Source organism: Camelus ferus, chromosome 12 (genome assembly GCF_009834535.1).
Source record: "Camelus ferus isolate YT-003-E chromosome 12, BCGSAC_Cfer_1.0, whole genome shotgun sequence".
Classification (NCBI taxonomy): Eukaryota; Metazoa; Chordata; class Mammalia; order Artiodactyla; family Camelidae; genus Camelus; species Camelus ferus.
This window is the reverse complement of record NC_045707.1, coordinates 7,910,639-7,926,030: the sequence shown is the minus strand read 5'-3', so window position 1 is coordinate 7,926,030 and position 15,392 is coordinate 7,910,639. Positions and strand designations below refer to the sequence as shown.

At 49.2% G+C, this 15,392-nt stretch overlaps 1 protein-coding gene across 1 annotated transcript in view; it reads left to right on the top strand.

The window, feature by feature from the left end:
- Positions 1-15,392, top strand: part of EFCAB6 (EF-hand calcium binding domain 6) — a 207,689-nt gene that overhangs the window by 40,498 nt on the left and 151,799 nt on the right. The window contains 1 exon segment of the mRNA XM_032492388.1: positions 1,454-1,520. Coding sequence (XP_032348279.1) covers positions 1,454-1,520 — 67 coding nt within the window.

Here is a 15,392-nt window from a genome sequence, read left to right as displayed (position 1 = left end):
AATACATTACATTTAACATAGGATCCTAAGGCTGGATTCCTGGTTTCCTCTTTAACTCGGCCGGGGCACTTAACCTCTCTGAGCCTCAGTTTCCTCCTGTGTGAAATGAAGTTATTGTCTGTGTGAAGCGCTCCGACGGTTCCCCTACCCCAGCATGAAGTCCAGTTTCCTTATCACGGTCCCCAGCACCACGGGGCTGTGTCTGCCTCCATCTCTGAACTCACCCCACGTTCCTTGGCCCTGCTTGGAGGGCCCTGGTCCCCTCGGCCCCAAAGTAGCAGCCCTGGGGTGTGCCAGGCTCCTGCCCGCTCTGGGCTTCATGCTGCTGCGTGTTCCCTTCTTTGCCTGGAGAGCTTTTCCTCCGAGTAGACAGCTCCTGATGGCTCCTGAGGGCTCCTGGCTCCTCGGCTTGGGGGTCTCTGTTCACATGACTGTTGTCTGCCCCCCCAGAAGCGTCGGCCCATCTCCCCCAGTCTCTGGTCCATCCCTGCCTGCCTTTATTGTCCTCACAGTAGTCATTATTATTTCAGCTCACATTACTTATTTGATTGCTTGTTTCCTGTCTGTCACTGTCACTAACATTAAGCTTTTTCAAGATTAGGAACGGTGTCCTGCTCAACCTGGTGTAGGAGGCGCTGGATGAATACTGTAAAGTGTCCTCTGTCACCCTCTACCCTGACCCTAGCCCTACAGTTTGTTCCAAAGAGGGGCTTCGAAGCCGTTAATAGATACACAGATAATACAAAATCAAAAATAGTTAATAAAAGCAGATGGAAATGGGGGAGGGTATAGCTCAGTGGTAGAGTGCGTGCCTAGCATGCACAGATCTTGGGTTCAATCCCCAGTACTTCCAATAAAATAAATAAACAAGTAAACCTAACTACTTCCCCTGCTCCCCACCAAAAACCAAAAACCAAAAATAAAAAAACAAAAGGGAAAAAAAGTGGCTAAGAAAAGCAGGCAGAGCCAAGGGGTGGTACAGATGTGCACCCATCCTAAGTCCTTTACGGTGTGGGTACGAGAGCCCCGCGGAGTGAACGGGGGGCTCCCGGGGGGCAGAACACTGCAGCAGCAGAGGGCTGGGGGTGGGCTGCGAAGCCAGAGCACCTGGGTCTGAACCCGGCACCGCAACCTCTGCACAGTGACCTTGGGCTTCCCCAGTCTCCTCTGTAAAGTGGGGTGAGGATGGCCCCTAAGCCCATGGAGGTGCTGTGAGGGTCACACGAGACTCCCACCCTACCCTAGAGGAGTCAGGTGAGGGGACCGAGGCGTGCAAGGCGCCAAGTAACTGGCCCAAGTTCACGCTTCTGGCAGCTGGTTGTGCAGAAGGAATATCTTGCATTTAAAAATCTATAATTTAGGAATCCGTATGATTTTGGTCTCTGCATGTCCTCTGTAAACATTTATTTGGTTACAACATTTTAACAAACAGTGTTTCCTCCTTATCTTTAAGGGGAGGTGAGGATGAAACGAATTGCTGTCGGACATTAAAAGAACTTGAAGTCCAAGTGGGAGAAAAGGTAACAGAGATCTTTCGAAGTTCTTTCCCCCACCCACCGTCAAAAGTAGTCGCTAGCAGAGGGCGGTGATGTGAAGCGAGCTGCGTCTGCTCACCCGCGTCCTCTTGTCAGTCGCCTGACTGAATAGATGTCCCGTGAAAGCCTGTGTGCAGACCGCTCCGCTGGCCTCGGATGGCATTTCTTGATGCATGGCACCAGCAGAAGTGCTGGAATGTTAATTCCTTTTGTATTAACTTTAGATCATTATTAGTAGGGCTGCCCTTTCTGTTTTTGTCTACGATTGAAGCAGTGTTTTGTTTAGGAAGAGAAAACGACTGCTTTTCAGCAGTAAACGCCAATCACAAGCAGCAGGGTAAAAATAACCAGTAAAGCTCGGAGTGATAGATACTTAAGTATCGAGTAATTTAGCCACGAAAGCTACGACGTGTGTTTAGAAAGGGGCATAGAGCTCCGGTCCTGTCTGCCGATTATGGTCGGCTGTCACGCCGCACAGCTAAGGAGGGAAGAGATGTTCCTGGCTTTGGGGGCTTGGAATCGGACCCCTTTTTAAAATGCATTTGAGCCTGTCAATTACATGAGCAGTTTGAGAGTCATGGTTTAATTTATTTGATTCAATATGTCGGTTTGCAATGTGATAAATTTTCTTTCCTTTCTGAACTCTTCTGAGTTTTTCATACATTTCAAAATCAAAAATAGCCAGAAACCCACAGAATGTTCGTCTAAATTTCCCTGGCTGGTGCCATTAACACCAGAAAATTCATCCTAGTGTGATCATTCTTTTAGCATTATGTGCTCCTAAAAACCTAGTCTCGCTATAGTTCATATTAGTAGGAACCCTGGTATAATTATTTGCTTCTTCCACTATGGTCCGCTTGTTATTCTGTAAGAAATATGTTATAGGATTGCTATTATGTGTGGTATACATCTTTAGTTTGTCTCCTCCTAAGCTCTGTTAATTATGAAATTCCCCTAGGAATGACGACCATCCCAGCCATGTAAATACTGTTACAGATCAATGACGCAACATTACAGTTCGAGTCAAGGGGTGTGGACGCAGGCCCGGCTTGTAAATTACTGAAAATAAGGCTTAGGATCAGGGGCGCACCACTGCCGGCCACCCTGTCATCTCAGGCCTCCCTTTATCCCAGCCTCCTTCCCGCAGAAGCCCTCCCACTAAGAGTGAGTTTAAGCTAGTGCAGCTTTCGGGCAAGGTCCGGTGAGAACAGAAGGGTGACATGGAGAGGCCGAGGAGCACAAGTTCCCCCTGCGGCCCTGGCCCTGGGCAGGCACGTGGCATGGGACGTGCTCTGCCATTTACCAACCGGGTGGTTTGGGCAACTCCTGGTCATGGGGCCTCTTCATCTGTCAGTGGGGGTGAGAACACCCATCTCGAAGTGCTGTTGTGCGGCTTAAAAATACTCCGCACGAAGCACCGGGAACACTTAGAGGAGGCCAGCGGTCATTATTATGGTTATTACTACAGCTTCCTTTGACTTATAGTTAGGAACACAAATGAAGGCCATCCCTTCCCACCCACCACCCCCAAAGAAGCAGAGCAAACCAGACACACTCCTCAGCTGCTGGCAGGGCAGGAGCACGATTCTGTCTACTACTCTGGTCCTGCAAGTGGCCCACAGTCGAGCATTGCAGACCGAGAGGAACACCTAGCGGTTACTAACAGAAGGCCCACTTCAGACATACGCTGTCATTGCTGAGTGATCTACACAGTTTGGAAATGAAAGATGCTAATTATTTTGTTTTAAATATAAGTCCACATGGCTGATTGGAGCCAAGAATGCATGCAAATGTCTCTCTGAATTTTGGGAGCCAGACTTTACTAAATGTGTGTGTGGTCTAGCCTTCCTAAACCTAGATAGTTAGTAGTTGGCACCCCAAACTGAGCAAACCCCAGGGCTTGTGTTTCCTAACTGTTTTCTTCTGCAGTGAGCTTGGTCTGGTGGCTGGGTCCTCAGCCTCTCCCTAACTCATGTGCACTTAAACCCACGCACCCCAGGCTCTCCGAGTCTCCTTTTCTCCATCAGGGAAGGGCAGGTTGGACAATCCCCAGGTCCCGTCTCTCCATCCTTTGGTGATGGGGATCCGTGGCTTCATGTGAAGAGGTGGCTGTCTGATCCATGGGGCCCTGTATCTGAGGGAAGAGGAAGCTCTGTGCACCCAGGTGGTCCTCAGGGTGTCATCTTTGGGCTCCAGCTTGTCCCAGTTCCTCATTTAGTCTCCACTCGGGTCCCAGGGAGCAGGTGCTTTGAGTCTCCCACGCCCCACTTGCCCTCCCCAGCTTGGCCTCGCTTTTCCTTGGGTCATGAGTATGGCTGGCCTCTCTGGCTCCCCCTCTGTGCCTGCAATGGGGCATGTCCATGACCGCTCCGAGTCCTCTGGTCTTCAGATTCCTTGCCCTCGTAGTCTCCAGGGAGGCAGAGGGAGTTAGTGGGAATCGGGCACGTCTGGCCCAGAATCCTGCCTCTGCAGCCTCCCACGGGGCCTTGGGCCAGACTCTCACTGCGCTGCGTTCCCAGCTCTGAAGCAGAGGCAGCACTTAACGTCTCAGGGTGGTTACGAGAGTGAATGAGAATAACGTAAGTGATGCCATTGCATTCAGTCAGTGCTCAATAAGTATTAGTCCCTTCCTCCCCGTCAGTGAGGCTGGTTCTCTCTGTCGGCGCTCCTGAAACTTTCCTGCGGTAGTGGCACCCCCTCAGCCACCGAGGTGGTAGGTTGTCCTACCCCACGAGAAACAGAAAACTGTGAACTGGCTGAGACAACAAGGAATTCGCATCTCATCTAAGAGGTCAGGAGGGGAGCACAGGTCCAGGCTTGGCTAACTCGTGACTCCTCCCGTCACCAGGAGGGGCCGCCCTTCCGGGCTTGACACCAGATACTGTGACGTCACATTTTTCCGGCGTGCTGTTTCTTCCTGTGTGACTCGTTATAATTAACATGGGAAAACTTCTCCCCACGGACTCACAGCCCAGGGTCATGTCCCCATCCAAACCAGTGGCCTGGACCAGGCCTGATTACTCCCTGGTGTGGTGGCTGGGCTCCCTCCCCTGCAGCATGTGGCCACCAGAGGGTAGATATCTGAACAAATTGACTAATGGAGGGAGGGTATTGTCAGAAAGGAGAAGGGGCAGAGGTGAACGGATTTGGAGAAAGCGACCTAGTGTCTGCTTCAGCCCTCCTGCAAAAGGACCCCCTCGGCCGGCTGGGCCTTCACTCACTGAACACTGATGTAAATTTTTGGATTTTGCCAACTCTGATAATAATAGTTAGCCTGGAGTGAGCACTTACGGGGAGCTATTCTAAGTGCTTTACTGCATTAAAGTATTTAATTTCCAGGAGAGCCCCCGAGGCAGGTACCACTGTTACCCACCTGATGGGAAGGGAAACCAGGACAGAGGCTAAGCAGCTGGGCCAAGTGTGCACAGCTGGTGGGCAGAGAAGCTGCAACTCCTGCCTTGGCAGCTTGGCTCCAGGGTCCTAGCTCTTAACCTCTAGGCCACCCTGCCTCTCGGAGGGCCTCTTTAGGAAGGGCATTGATGCTTACTTTGCATTCAGCAAATGTGACTTTTTGTTCTGCCTGGAGGTAGACCCTGGCCATCACAGACACGTCTCCGTAGTCACCGTCACTGTACCATGAGTGGAGGTTGCATTCCAACCAGAGTCATCTTGTCCCTGTAGCATCACCTTCAAACGGGCACTTGGGGATCTTCTTTCCTCTTCTGTCTGTGGCATCCTGCCCTCCTACACTCATTCCCAACTCCTCAGTCGCTTATGCTCCCTGCCTGCCCTGCAGGGTCCCGTCCCCATCCTGGAGCCATGGCAGCATCTGAGGCCCAACAATTAGGTTCTTCACATTCTTCAAGGGGGGAATCTGCCAGGAAAAAAGGACTAAAGCAAAGCTTCAGTGTGTTTCCAAGTTAAACAAGTTTTGGTCTTTTTACTCTTTTATCTTTTGTCAACTCCTTACATGAGGCTAAGGCGGAAGTAAACGAAGAGGATGACAAAGGAAAACCTCATCTTGCTTCTCAAGGTTTGGGTGGGGTGCGGTGAATGTTCACTGTAAGCCACGTCCAGGGAATCGCCGAGACACAGAAAGCTCTTCTGACTTATACAAGAACCCAGTGCGGGTTTAGAGATGTCATGATTCGTCTCCCACTACATGCAAAGAAAAAAAAAAAAAAAGAAAACTCTTGTTAATTGAAGACTAGAATTCAAGAATGTGTAATTCAGTTAAAGACATTAAAAGAAAAAACAAACCCTAAACAAACACCGCCCAGAGCCCCAGGCCGTTAGCTCTCGTACCGTCACCACCCAAATAGGGATGCTCTGCCAAGCCCAGGCGCCAGTGATGTCAGAACATCTGGTCTACCCAGTCAGCCATGACTAGCGTGTCTGTTGGACACCGAGCGATCTGACACAGCTTTTATGGGATTACCCTGGTGCCTCGGAGTAGAATAGATGCAGCCTTCGCCATTTCAGAAGCAATTAGTAAATAATCAGAGGTACTAAGCTGCTTGCTTGGTCTGTAATATCTTCATGAAAAAGACAAAAGTGATGGGTAGATTCATTTTCTTCAATAGGTGAGTTTTCCTAAAAAAGACATTTAAAAAATAATTGCTTGAGGAATAAAGAAACGGTTGTTTCATAAACACACCTTAGCATCAGAACACCACATTAGCGTGAATGGATGTATCAAATACAGTCTGTCTGCCTAATAAAAAGACTGTGTCAAACTCAACATGAGGCCATTTACTAAAACACACAAGCCTTTGGTTAATTCATAGTACTCTCCAAATCCCACTTTTATCAGCTCTCCTCTGGTGCACTTGGTATTAATTGCCTATTATCGCAGGTATTTGAACACATCTCCTCTTTCATTCAGAAGGAAATATTAGCATATCGCAGAGCTGTTGGGACAGATTGCATCCGAGGCACTTTTTCCTCCCCGCAGAAAGTCTATCAATCATAACTGAATATAGTGATTAATAATGTCACAGCTCTTCTTCGTGTGTCTCTGTGCAACTGAATGAAGAGTAGTGCTTACATTTTGATCTAGAGAATTTCACATAACAAAACAATCAGCTGCCATTTTATAAAAAAAAATGATATTTAAGATGCTTCTACTCCAGGACCTATTTTTGGTGGCGCTATTATTAATTTACTAAAGGCTTTAGCAGGAAGCTAAAGCAAAGATTCTGTTATTTCAGAATTTGTATTATTTCAGACTGAGTTTAATCTTAAAAAAAATCTTCTTGCATGTGGCAAGTCAGTAGTACCAAAGAGGTGGCAGGGATAAGGGTCTAAAACAGTGTGGCACTGGCGGGGCAGGCTGCAGCCCTTGGGCTCGCCCGGCTGAGAGTGCATCTGAGTCCCGACACTCAACGGTCTGAGGGGCCCTGAGCAGACTAGTCTCCCTGGAAACTGTTTTCTCAGCTGTGAAATGGGGAAGCAGTATTGCAAGATTTTTCCAATATCATTGAGATTCTTTGTGGGAATAAATAGAAAATGAACTTGCCATACTTCAGGGTCGACAGAAGTTACTCCAAAAATTAGGAATCTGCATTTGGAGGAGAGAAGACAAGAGTTACTGTGTGGAAACTTAAATGATACTCTGTGGTCATTTACGATCTATAGCTACAAAGACGGCTGTGTGCTGATGGTGCCCACGTTTCTATCTCCATCTGGGGCCCAGGACTCACCACTGTCCCCAGACCAGACCATAGCAGCTGACCAGTCCTCCTCGCCCCACCCCAGGAAGCCTTCCTCCTCTGCTCTCTTTGCATTTTAGTGCGTGGTTCTACCGTTCACTGAGTCATTACAGCAGAAGTCTGTGATTAGCCCTGATTCCTGTCTTTCCCTACTGGCCCCTCTCCCACATTCGGATCCTCAGGAAGTCCTGTCTGCTGCATACCCTGAACCCATCCGCCTCTCTCCATCCCCACCACCACCACTGTCTCCAGCCTGGGCTGCTTTTCCTGTTCCCACTCGTGCCCCTTTCAAGCTCTCTTTCACACGACGCCCAGAGCTACCTGTTCAAAACATGAGTTTTGAGTTCTCATCAGACCCCTTTGGTTAAGATGCCCCAGGGCTTTTGGTTGCCCACTAAGTAAATGCTGGACAAACACCCTGGCTTCTGGCACAGCCTGAGAGGTCTCCCCCCGGAGGTCCTTTGGACCACACTATCTAAAATTTCACATTTTCCTTAACACTTCAGACATTCTGAGGTTTTGTTTGCTTACTTGTTGATCACGAGGAAATATGTTCCCTGGGAGTGGGCACCTTCTCTGTCTTGCTCGCTGTTGTAACTTTAGTGCCTTGATCAGATCCTGACACCTGATCTGAGCTTGCGAAATACTTGCAGGATGAGAAAATAAAGTTCTGCAGGAGACATTCACAGTAGTTGGAATAGCCAGGAAGACATTCACGAGGAAGGTGAAGTTGGAGCTTGAGTTGGACCATGGATGGGACTGCAGTGCGTGCTGAGGTTGGGCTAGAGGGTGAGATGTGGGGTAGGTTTCGGGATTGTAGTCGGGTGTGCGAAGAGGATGCGGAGGTGGGGGCAGTGAGGAGACAAGCTCTGTGACGATTCTGTGGGGAGTTATGTTTCTCAAAGCAAGATGGGACAGATCAATCTTGAAATGTAGGCTGGAGAAAAAAATGGAAGTATTTAAAGGTTAGGTGTTAACCCTAAAACACAGGGCTGGGGGTAGTGGTGGCGGCGGTTCACTGAATGTGTCTGACGGGGCGATGACATGGGGGAGGCAGTATTTAGGGGATGAGGTCAGCAGCAGAATGGCTGCATTTGATGGGAGAGCCACAGGAGGCGGGGTAGCTGTCATCAGGCCTTGGAAGTAATCAGTCGCTCTCACATCATCATCTACATTCGTTGAGCGCCTCTGCGGTTTGGGGGATGCCGTGGAGTTCCTGAGACGGGGTCGGCTTGCCCCTCCTGGTGTGCCGCACTGTCCTGTGAGTGGTCTAGGGTCAGGGTGACAGTGGCCTCAGTATTCTTGGCCTATATTGTCTGGAGTGGGGCTCCCATCCTATGACTGTGGGCTGGGTTAGAAAGAAGGAGAGACAGGAAATATTTCTTTTATAGTTGGTGCCCTAGGTATTTAGACTTGGGGCTTCTTTTCATAGCTGTGTCAGAAGTTCAATGAGTAGCTAGGATGTCTTATTGTCTTATTAGATGTTGCAGGGAGCATTTTGAAAATGAAAATCAAATGTGGAGGAAGGCTTACATGGTCTGTAGTATAGATAACAGCAAGTTTCCCTTTTCACCATGGCTGCAAGGAGACTCAAAACCAGATATTTGGATTTTCACTCTGTCATAGCAACCATGACTTTGAGATTGCTTTAGCTCTTTTTTTTTAAGTCAGCTCCCTTTTCCCTGTTGCCATGGGTCTCACTGAGATGTCTTGAGCTTGTTCAGGTTTTGGTAAAGGTGGGGTTTGCATCGGTTCAACAAGTCAGTGCCTAGTCCTCGGCTGTGGAGGGGAGCAAAGTCAGCCTTTGTTAAAGGTGAGCCATGCCCGGCCGCCGCCCCTCCCACATGTCCCCACACTGAAAGTTTGTGTTGATGAGGTTCTGAATGCAGTCTAATTTTTTCCTATCTGGTTTGGCTCATCTCTACCAGCTGGTAAATAGGAAATGTTCACGGTAGGAAGCCAATACTCTGCAGAGTGTAAACAGATGGAATCGATATAAAGTGACAAGTTAGACTGTGCTACTGAGAATACAGAGCCAAGACGGAGAACATAACAGTCAAGCTACTTATTTCGTTCCAGTTCATTTAGTCCTGAATAGCGCTTCATATCTGCACAGCTGTGTTGTTCTTTTCTCCCCCCCTTTCTTTCTTCTGGGTTGATAATGACAATTTCAAAGAAAAACTTTAATTAAAGATTTTATACGAAATAGCCAAAAGTAGAATAATAAGGAAAATGAGCATTGATGTGTTTATTGTTAAGAGAAATCCTTTTTCTTGGCTTCATTTAAAACATGTCCTCCTTGAATTCGAAACGAGTCTCGCTGTGGTGACGGAGAGGTGCCAGGCTGAGCCCCGCATTTTGCTGCAGAAACAAGACAGGGGGTGGCCCCAGGCCCCCTCTCGCAGCGTCTCCATCCGGGGGCATTGGGTGGGAGGCCATTTCCCTCCCTCACCTTCTCCTAGAAACCAGGCGACGGAGGTGGCTCCGGGTGAGGAACCGAGCAGAAAGCAGTCAAACAGGAGACACGGGGGAATGGCGCGGAAGGAGGTTGACGGTACCGCGCGGGCACCCTCGCCTCCTCCCAGCCCCGGCAAGGGCCACCGCAGGCCCGGGGCCTATTCTGCAGCCCCCGAGTGGGAGCTCTGGGCTTCAGGGAGGGAATGTTAGGCCTTTTCTCACCTCCTTTAAAGCGTCAGTGGTTCACAGCTTTCCTTCCTGGAGCTCCAAGTGCTGGAAAGAGAGCCTCAGACAGAGGCCCGTGGAGTGGCGCTGCCCCGGCTGGCTCGGCGCGCACACGTGAGGCACCTGGAGGCTTTGCCTCCGGCGGACGCGGGCCAGTCCGCCTTCTTCCATCCCCTGGCTCTCTGGTCACACTCAGGTATCAACGAGTCCAGCATAGACTGGTCCAGAGCTAACCCGGAGCTCGGATGAGCTGGGCGCCCTGCTCCGCCCTCCTTCCAGCCCCAGGGGCCGCGGGGGTGGTGGTGGGGATGCTCCCTGGCTCTTCTCTCCCCGGCTCGGCTTCCTTCCTCCCCAGCTCGGGGGCGATGATGAGGGCTGAGGTGAGGGAGCAGGCCCTTCTCCCTTCACTGGTGTCCTCTGTGCTCTTGGGGTGCAGGGGAAGTGATTAGGACAGTCCTCTGGGGGCCCCCGGGCTGTGTGGTTTCCTGGGGAGGAGGGTCAGCTCTGGCTTAACCCCCTCCAGACCTCCTCAGCTCTGCTCCTGGTGGCCCACCCCACATTCCATGCTGCTCACATCCCCTCACCCGAGGATCGGCCCCAGGGAGCAGGACAGCTCAAGCCTCTACCTTTCTTTAAAAAAACAAAAACTTTTAATAAACTTCTACACAACTTTCCAAGTTTACTTTCCATTTACAGTTATTACAAAATATTGGCTGTTTCCCATGTCATGCAATGCATCCTCCAACCTCTCTTACACCCCGTGGTTTGCACCTCCCACTCTTGCACCCCTACATTGCCCCTCCCGCACCTCCCCGTTGGTAACCACTAGTAGGTTCTCTGTATCTGAGTCTGCTTCTTTTTCTGGTATATTCACTAGTTTGTTGTATTTTTTTAGAATCCGCATATGAGTGATATCACACAGTATTTGTCTTTCTCTGACTTATTTCACTTGGCATAATGCCCTCTAAGTCTGTCTATGTTGCTGCATGGCAAAATTTCATTCTTTTTATGGCTGAGTAATATTCCATTGCATATAGACCACGTCTTCTTTATCCAGTCATCTGTCAGTGGACACTTAGGTTGCTTCCATATCTTGGCAATTGTAAATAATGCTGCTGTGAACATTGTGGTGCATGTATCCTTTTGAATTAATGTTTTTGATTTTTTTGGATCTATATGCCCAGGAGTGGAATTGCTGGGTCATATGGTAGTTCTATTTCTAGTTTTTTGAGATATCTGCATACTGTTTTCCACAGTGGCTGCACTAACTTACATTCCCACCAACAGTGTACAAAGGTTCCCTTTTCTCCACATCCTCACCAACATTTGTTATTTGTGTTCTTTTTGACGATAGCCATGTTGAGCATCTTTTCATGTGCCTGTTGACCATCTGCATTTCCTCTTTGGAATATGCCTATTCAGCTTTTCTGCTCATTTTTTAATCAAGTTGTTTGGTTTTTTTGATGCTGAGTTGTATGAGCTGTTTGTACATGTTGGATATTAATCCCTTATCGGTCATGTCATTTGCAAATATTTTCTCCCATTCTGCAGGTTGTCTTTTTTTTTTTTTTTTTTTTTTTGTCAATGGTTTCATTTGCTGTGCAAAAGCTTTTAAGTTTAATTAGGTCCCATTTGTTTATTTTTGCTTTTATTTTCTTTACTTTAGGAAACAGATCCAAAAAAATTATTGCTACATTTTGTGTCAAAGAGTCTTCTGCCTATATTTTCCTCTAAAAGTTTTATACTATCCAGTCTTACAATTAGGCCTTTAATCCATTTTGAGTTTATTTTTGTATATGGTGTTAGAGAATGTTCCAGTTTCATTCTTTCACAGGTAGCTGTCCAGTTTTCCCAGCACTACTTACTGAAGAGATTGTCTTTTTTCCATTGTATGTTTTTGCTTCCTTTGTCATAGATTAATTGACCACAAGTGCATGGATTTATTTCTGGACTTTCTATCCTGTTTCATTGATCTGTGTGTCTGTTTTTGTGCCAGTACCATACTGTTTTGATGACTATAACTTTGTAGTATAGTCTGAAGCCAAGCGTGTAATTCCTCCAGCTCTGTTCTTTTTTCTCAGGATTGTTTTGGCTATTCAAGGTATTTTGTGTTTCTATACAAATTTAAGAATTATTTGTTCTAGTTCTGTGAAAAATACCATTGGTATTTTGATAGGGATTACATTGAATCTGTAGATTGCCTTGAGCAGTATGATCATTTTAACAATATTGATTCTTCCAATCCAAGAACATGGTGTATCTTTCCATCTTGTTTGTGTCATCTTCAATTCTTTCATTAGTGTCTCATAGTTTTCAGAGTAAATGTCTTTTGCCTCTTTAGGCAGGTTTGTCCCTAGATATTTTATTCTTTTTGATGCAGTGATAAATGAGGTTGTTTCCTTAATTTCTCTTTCTGATAATTCATTGTTAGCCTTCTACCTTTCTTGATTTCCACTTAACCCATGGAAAATCCACACATCCTGTCCATGCCAACAACAGGTGTGCAGACTGCCCTAATCTGCCCCTCCTGCTCTGCTATCTCTGTTCAATTCTCAGTTCCTTTCCCCAGGAAGGTGCAGAGCAGATCACTGAGTCCACAGAAATGACGTGCCTGTCTGTCCTTCTGCAGGCACCTGTCCTGTCTCTGTAAGGATTTCCTTGGCTTACCAAAGCCTCTTCCCCGTAAATGTTGTAACACCCATCTATCCATCTACCCATCATCCATGCATCCATGCATGCATGCATGCATGCATTTCTCCTTCCCTGCCTCCCTCTGTCCATCCATCTATTTATCATCCATCCATCATCCATTTATTCATCCATCCATTCCTCATCCATCTATCCGCTTAACAAATATTCATGGATCCAGGCCCTATTCTTGGCCCTGGACTCCTGTCCACTGAAGACCTTCTTCCCCTCAAGGTGTCTGTTCACTTAGGCTGGGCAGTGGGGAAGTGAAGGGGGCGATGGAGTTGGGTGGAGCGGGGGAAGTAGTGCCGGTTCGGTGTCTTACTGTTCCCCAGCATGGGCGTGTGGCTCTCTGGTTATTTGGAACTCTGTCCTCAGCCTTTGGTACTGATCAGCAATTCCTATCACACCACCATTTATTGAGTATTTTCCCTGCAAGGCACCTGCACACGTGAGCTCATTCCATCTGCACACACCGGTGCAGTGCCCCATTCATTCCCGTTTCATAGAAGCCGGGACTGAAATTCAGATGAGTCAGGTTGCTGGTCCAAGGTAACCCAGAAAACAGCTGCCCAGGTTCTTTGTGTGGCTTTCCGTGGGAGGTATCTGGACAAGGTTTCCCTTCCAGTTCCTCCCTGCCTTTACTCCTCAGGGCAGGCACTCTCTGCTCCTTGTAGTGACACTTGGGAGTCTTCCCTCCATGAATTCATCTAAATCTTTTGGGGAATGTTTTAATTTAAGTTTGCTCCTATCACTTTTTTTTTCCAGTAATCACTTACCCCCCCCCCTTTTTTTACTTCTTTCCTCTGTGAAATGGGGTGGTGGTGGTGGTGGTGGTGGTGGTGGTGGTTCTTCTTCTACCCCTCCCCCTCCCCCTCCTCCTTTAAAGCTTTCGATCTTGCTTTTTCCTAGCCCTGCTGTCCAGATGGAAGAGTCCAGCCTGTTTAGTCCATCTTCCCTGTGGTTCCCTTCCCTAGATTGCTTGGTTCTTGCATCATCCCCCAGGGCTCTGAGGACACGGAGAGGGTCAGATGCTGCCCTTCTCTCAGTCTGCAGTGCCACTGTGGGAACCTGGGGTGCGGTGGGGAGCTGGGGAGTCTAGTGGGGGGCTGGTTGGGGCAGCCACTCCTAAGCCGGGCGCAGGGCTCAGAGAAGGTGGGAAGCAGCTCTTGCTGGGCCCCTGGCCCCCTGGATGGGTCGGGCTGAGTCTGGTGCTGAAGATGGGGAAGGGTTGGGAGGAGAAGACTTCCCAGCTGCATCTTCAGAGAGCCCCAGGCCACTTCCCGGCTCCTGAGGCTTTAATTCAGAGTCATAATTAGCTTCTGTTTGGGTTTTCTTTTTAAATCCTCCGGGCTTCTCTTGTTTGTGCACCTGAAGCTGCTGTGACACCTACCACCCACTCAGATGGGAGGGAGGGGAGCAGGGGTTGTGAACTTCCCCTGTGAAGATGGTAAATATTTAGATCTTGGGGGGCCAGGCTGTTCAGTCTGACTGCTCAACTCTGCCCTTGCAGGGAGGCAAGCAGCCCCGGGCAGTTTCATTCCCATAAATGAACGGAGTGGCTGGGCGCCAATAAAATTTACTTTTGGATTTTGAAATTTGAAACTCATGTAACTTTCATGCATCACAAAATAGCCTTCTTTTAATTTTTTTCAACCATTTAAAAATGTAACACCCATTCTTAGCTTGCAGGCAGACAGAGTCAGGCGGCAGGCAGGAGGTGGCAGCACCCGGAGCCCGGGAGGGGAGCTGGGCCTCTGCAGGCACCGGGTCTGGGCGGGGGCACCTACCCCAGGCTGGTCCCTGCACTCATGGGGCAAGCCCATGCTTTCCTTTCTGAGAAGCTGGATTTGGAAGGAGGCCCTTCTCCTTTTGTGAGCTGTGTGGCAGTTTCCTCCTCTCTCCGTGGATTTGACCCTCTCTGAGCCCTCCCCCTGAGAAGTGGTGGGGAACTGAAGGGGGGCGGAGCACCTGGAGAGCAGGGGCCTGACAGGGAGTGGGGTGGACCCCCTGCTGCAGGGGAGGGGGCTGGGGACCACTTTCAGGCAGAACACACCAAGATGTCTGGGTGGAGGTCAGGGGCCAGCGATGGGCTGGAAGCGCGGCAGGAAAGCCTGGTGTGAAGGTGCCGGCTCCTGCTCCAAGTGGAGAGTGGACGGCAGGGCCGGGACGGGGCCTTTGGGCAGCAGCATAGCTGTGAACTCAATCACGCAAGTATTTATGAGCATCTACTCTGCCCAGGGACTGTTCTCAACTTGGGGGTGCAGCAGCAGATGAAGCCAGGTCCCCTCCGCGGCATTTACATTTCAGTGGAAGAAGAAAGACAGCAAACAGAAAGAGAAACATGAGACATCCAGGTGTGGATGGACGCGAGGGAGAAAAGGGATGAGGGCGTGCTTTTGTGCAGGTGTCAGGAAGGCCTCCTGGAGCAGGTGGCACATGACCGAGACCTGACCGAAGCCCCTGAGGGAGCTGTCCAGCAGAGGAAACCCAGCATGCAGAAACCCTGAAGGGTGCACGGGCTCAGTGTGTGTGAGAAAGGGCAGGGAGGCTGTAGCTGGGGCAGAGGGAGGTGGGGAGAGCGGGGGGCTGTGGGGGTGGCATGGTGGGGAGGTGGCGGGGCTCAGATCAGCTGGAGAGCTTGTGAAGTAGTTGGCTGTGGCTGGAGCCCAGGGACTTGAGGTGAGAGTCGGAGCTGGAGTGGGGGGTAAGCAGAAGCTCAGACAGAGTGACTCTGAATGCAGACTTGTCTCATTTTTATCAAAATGGTAGAGGT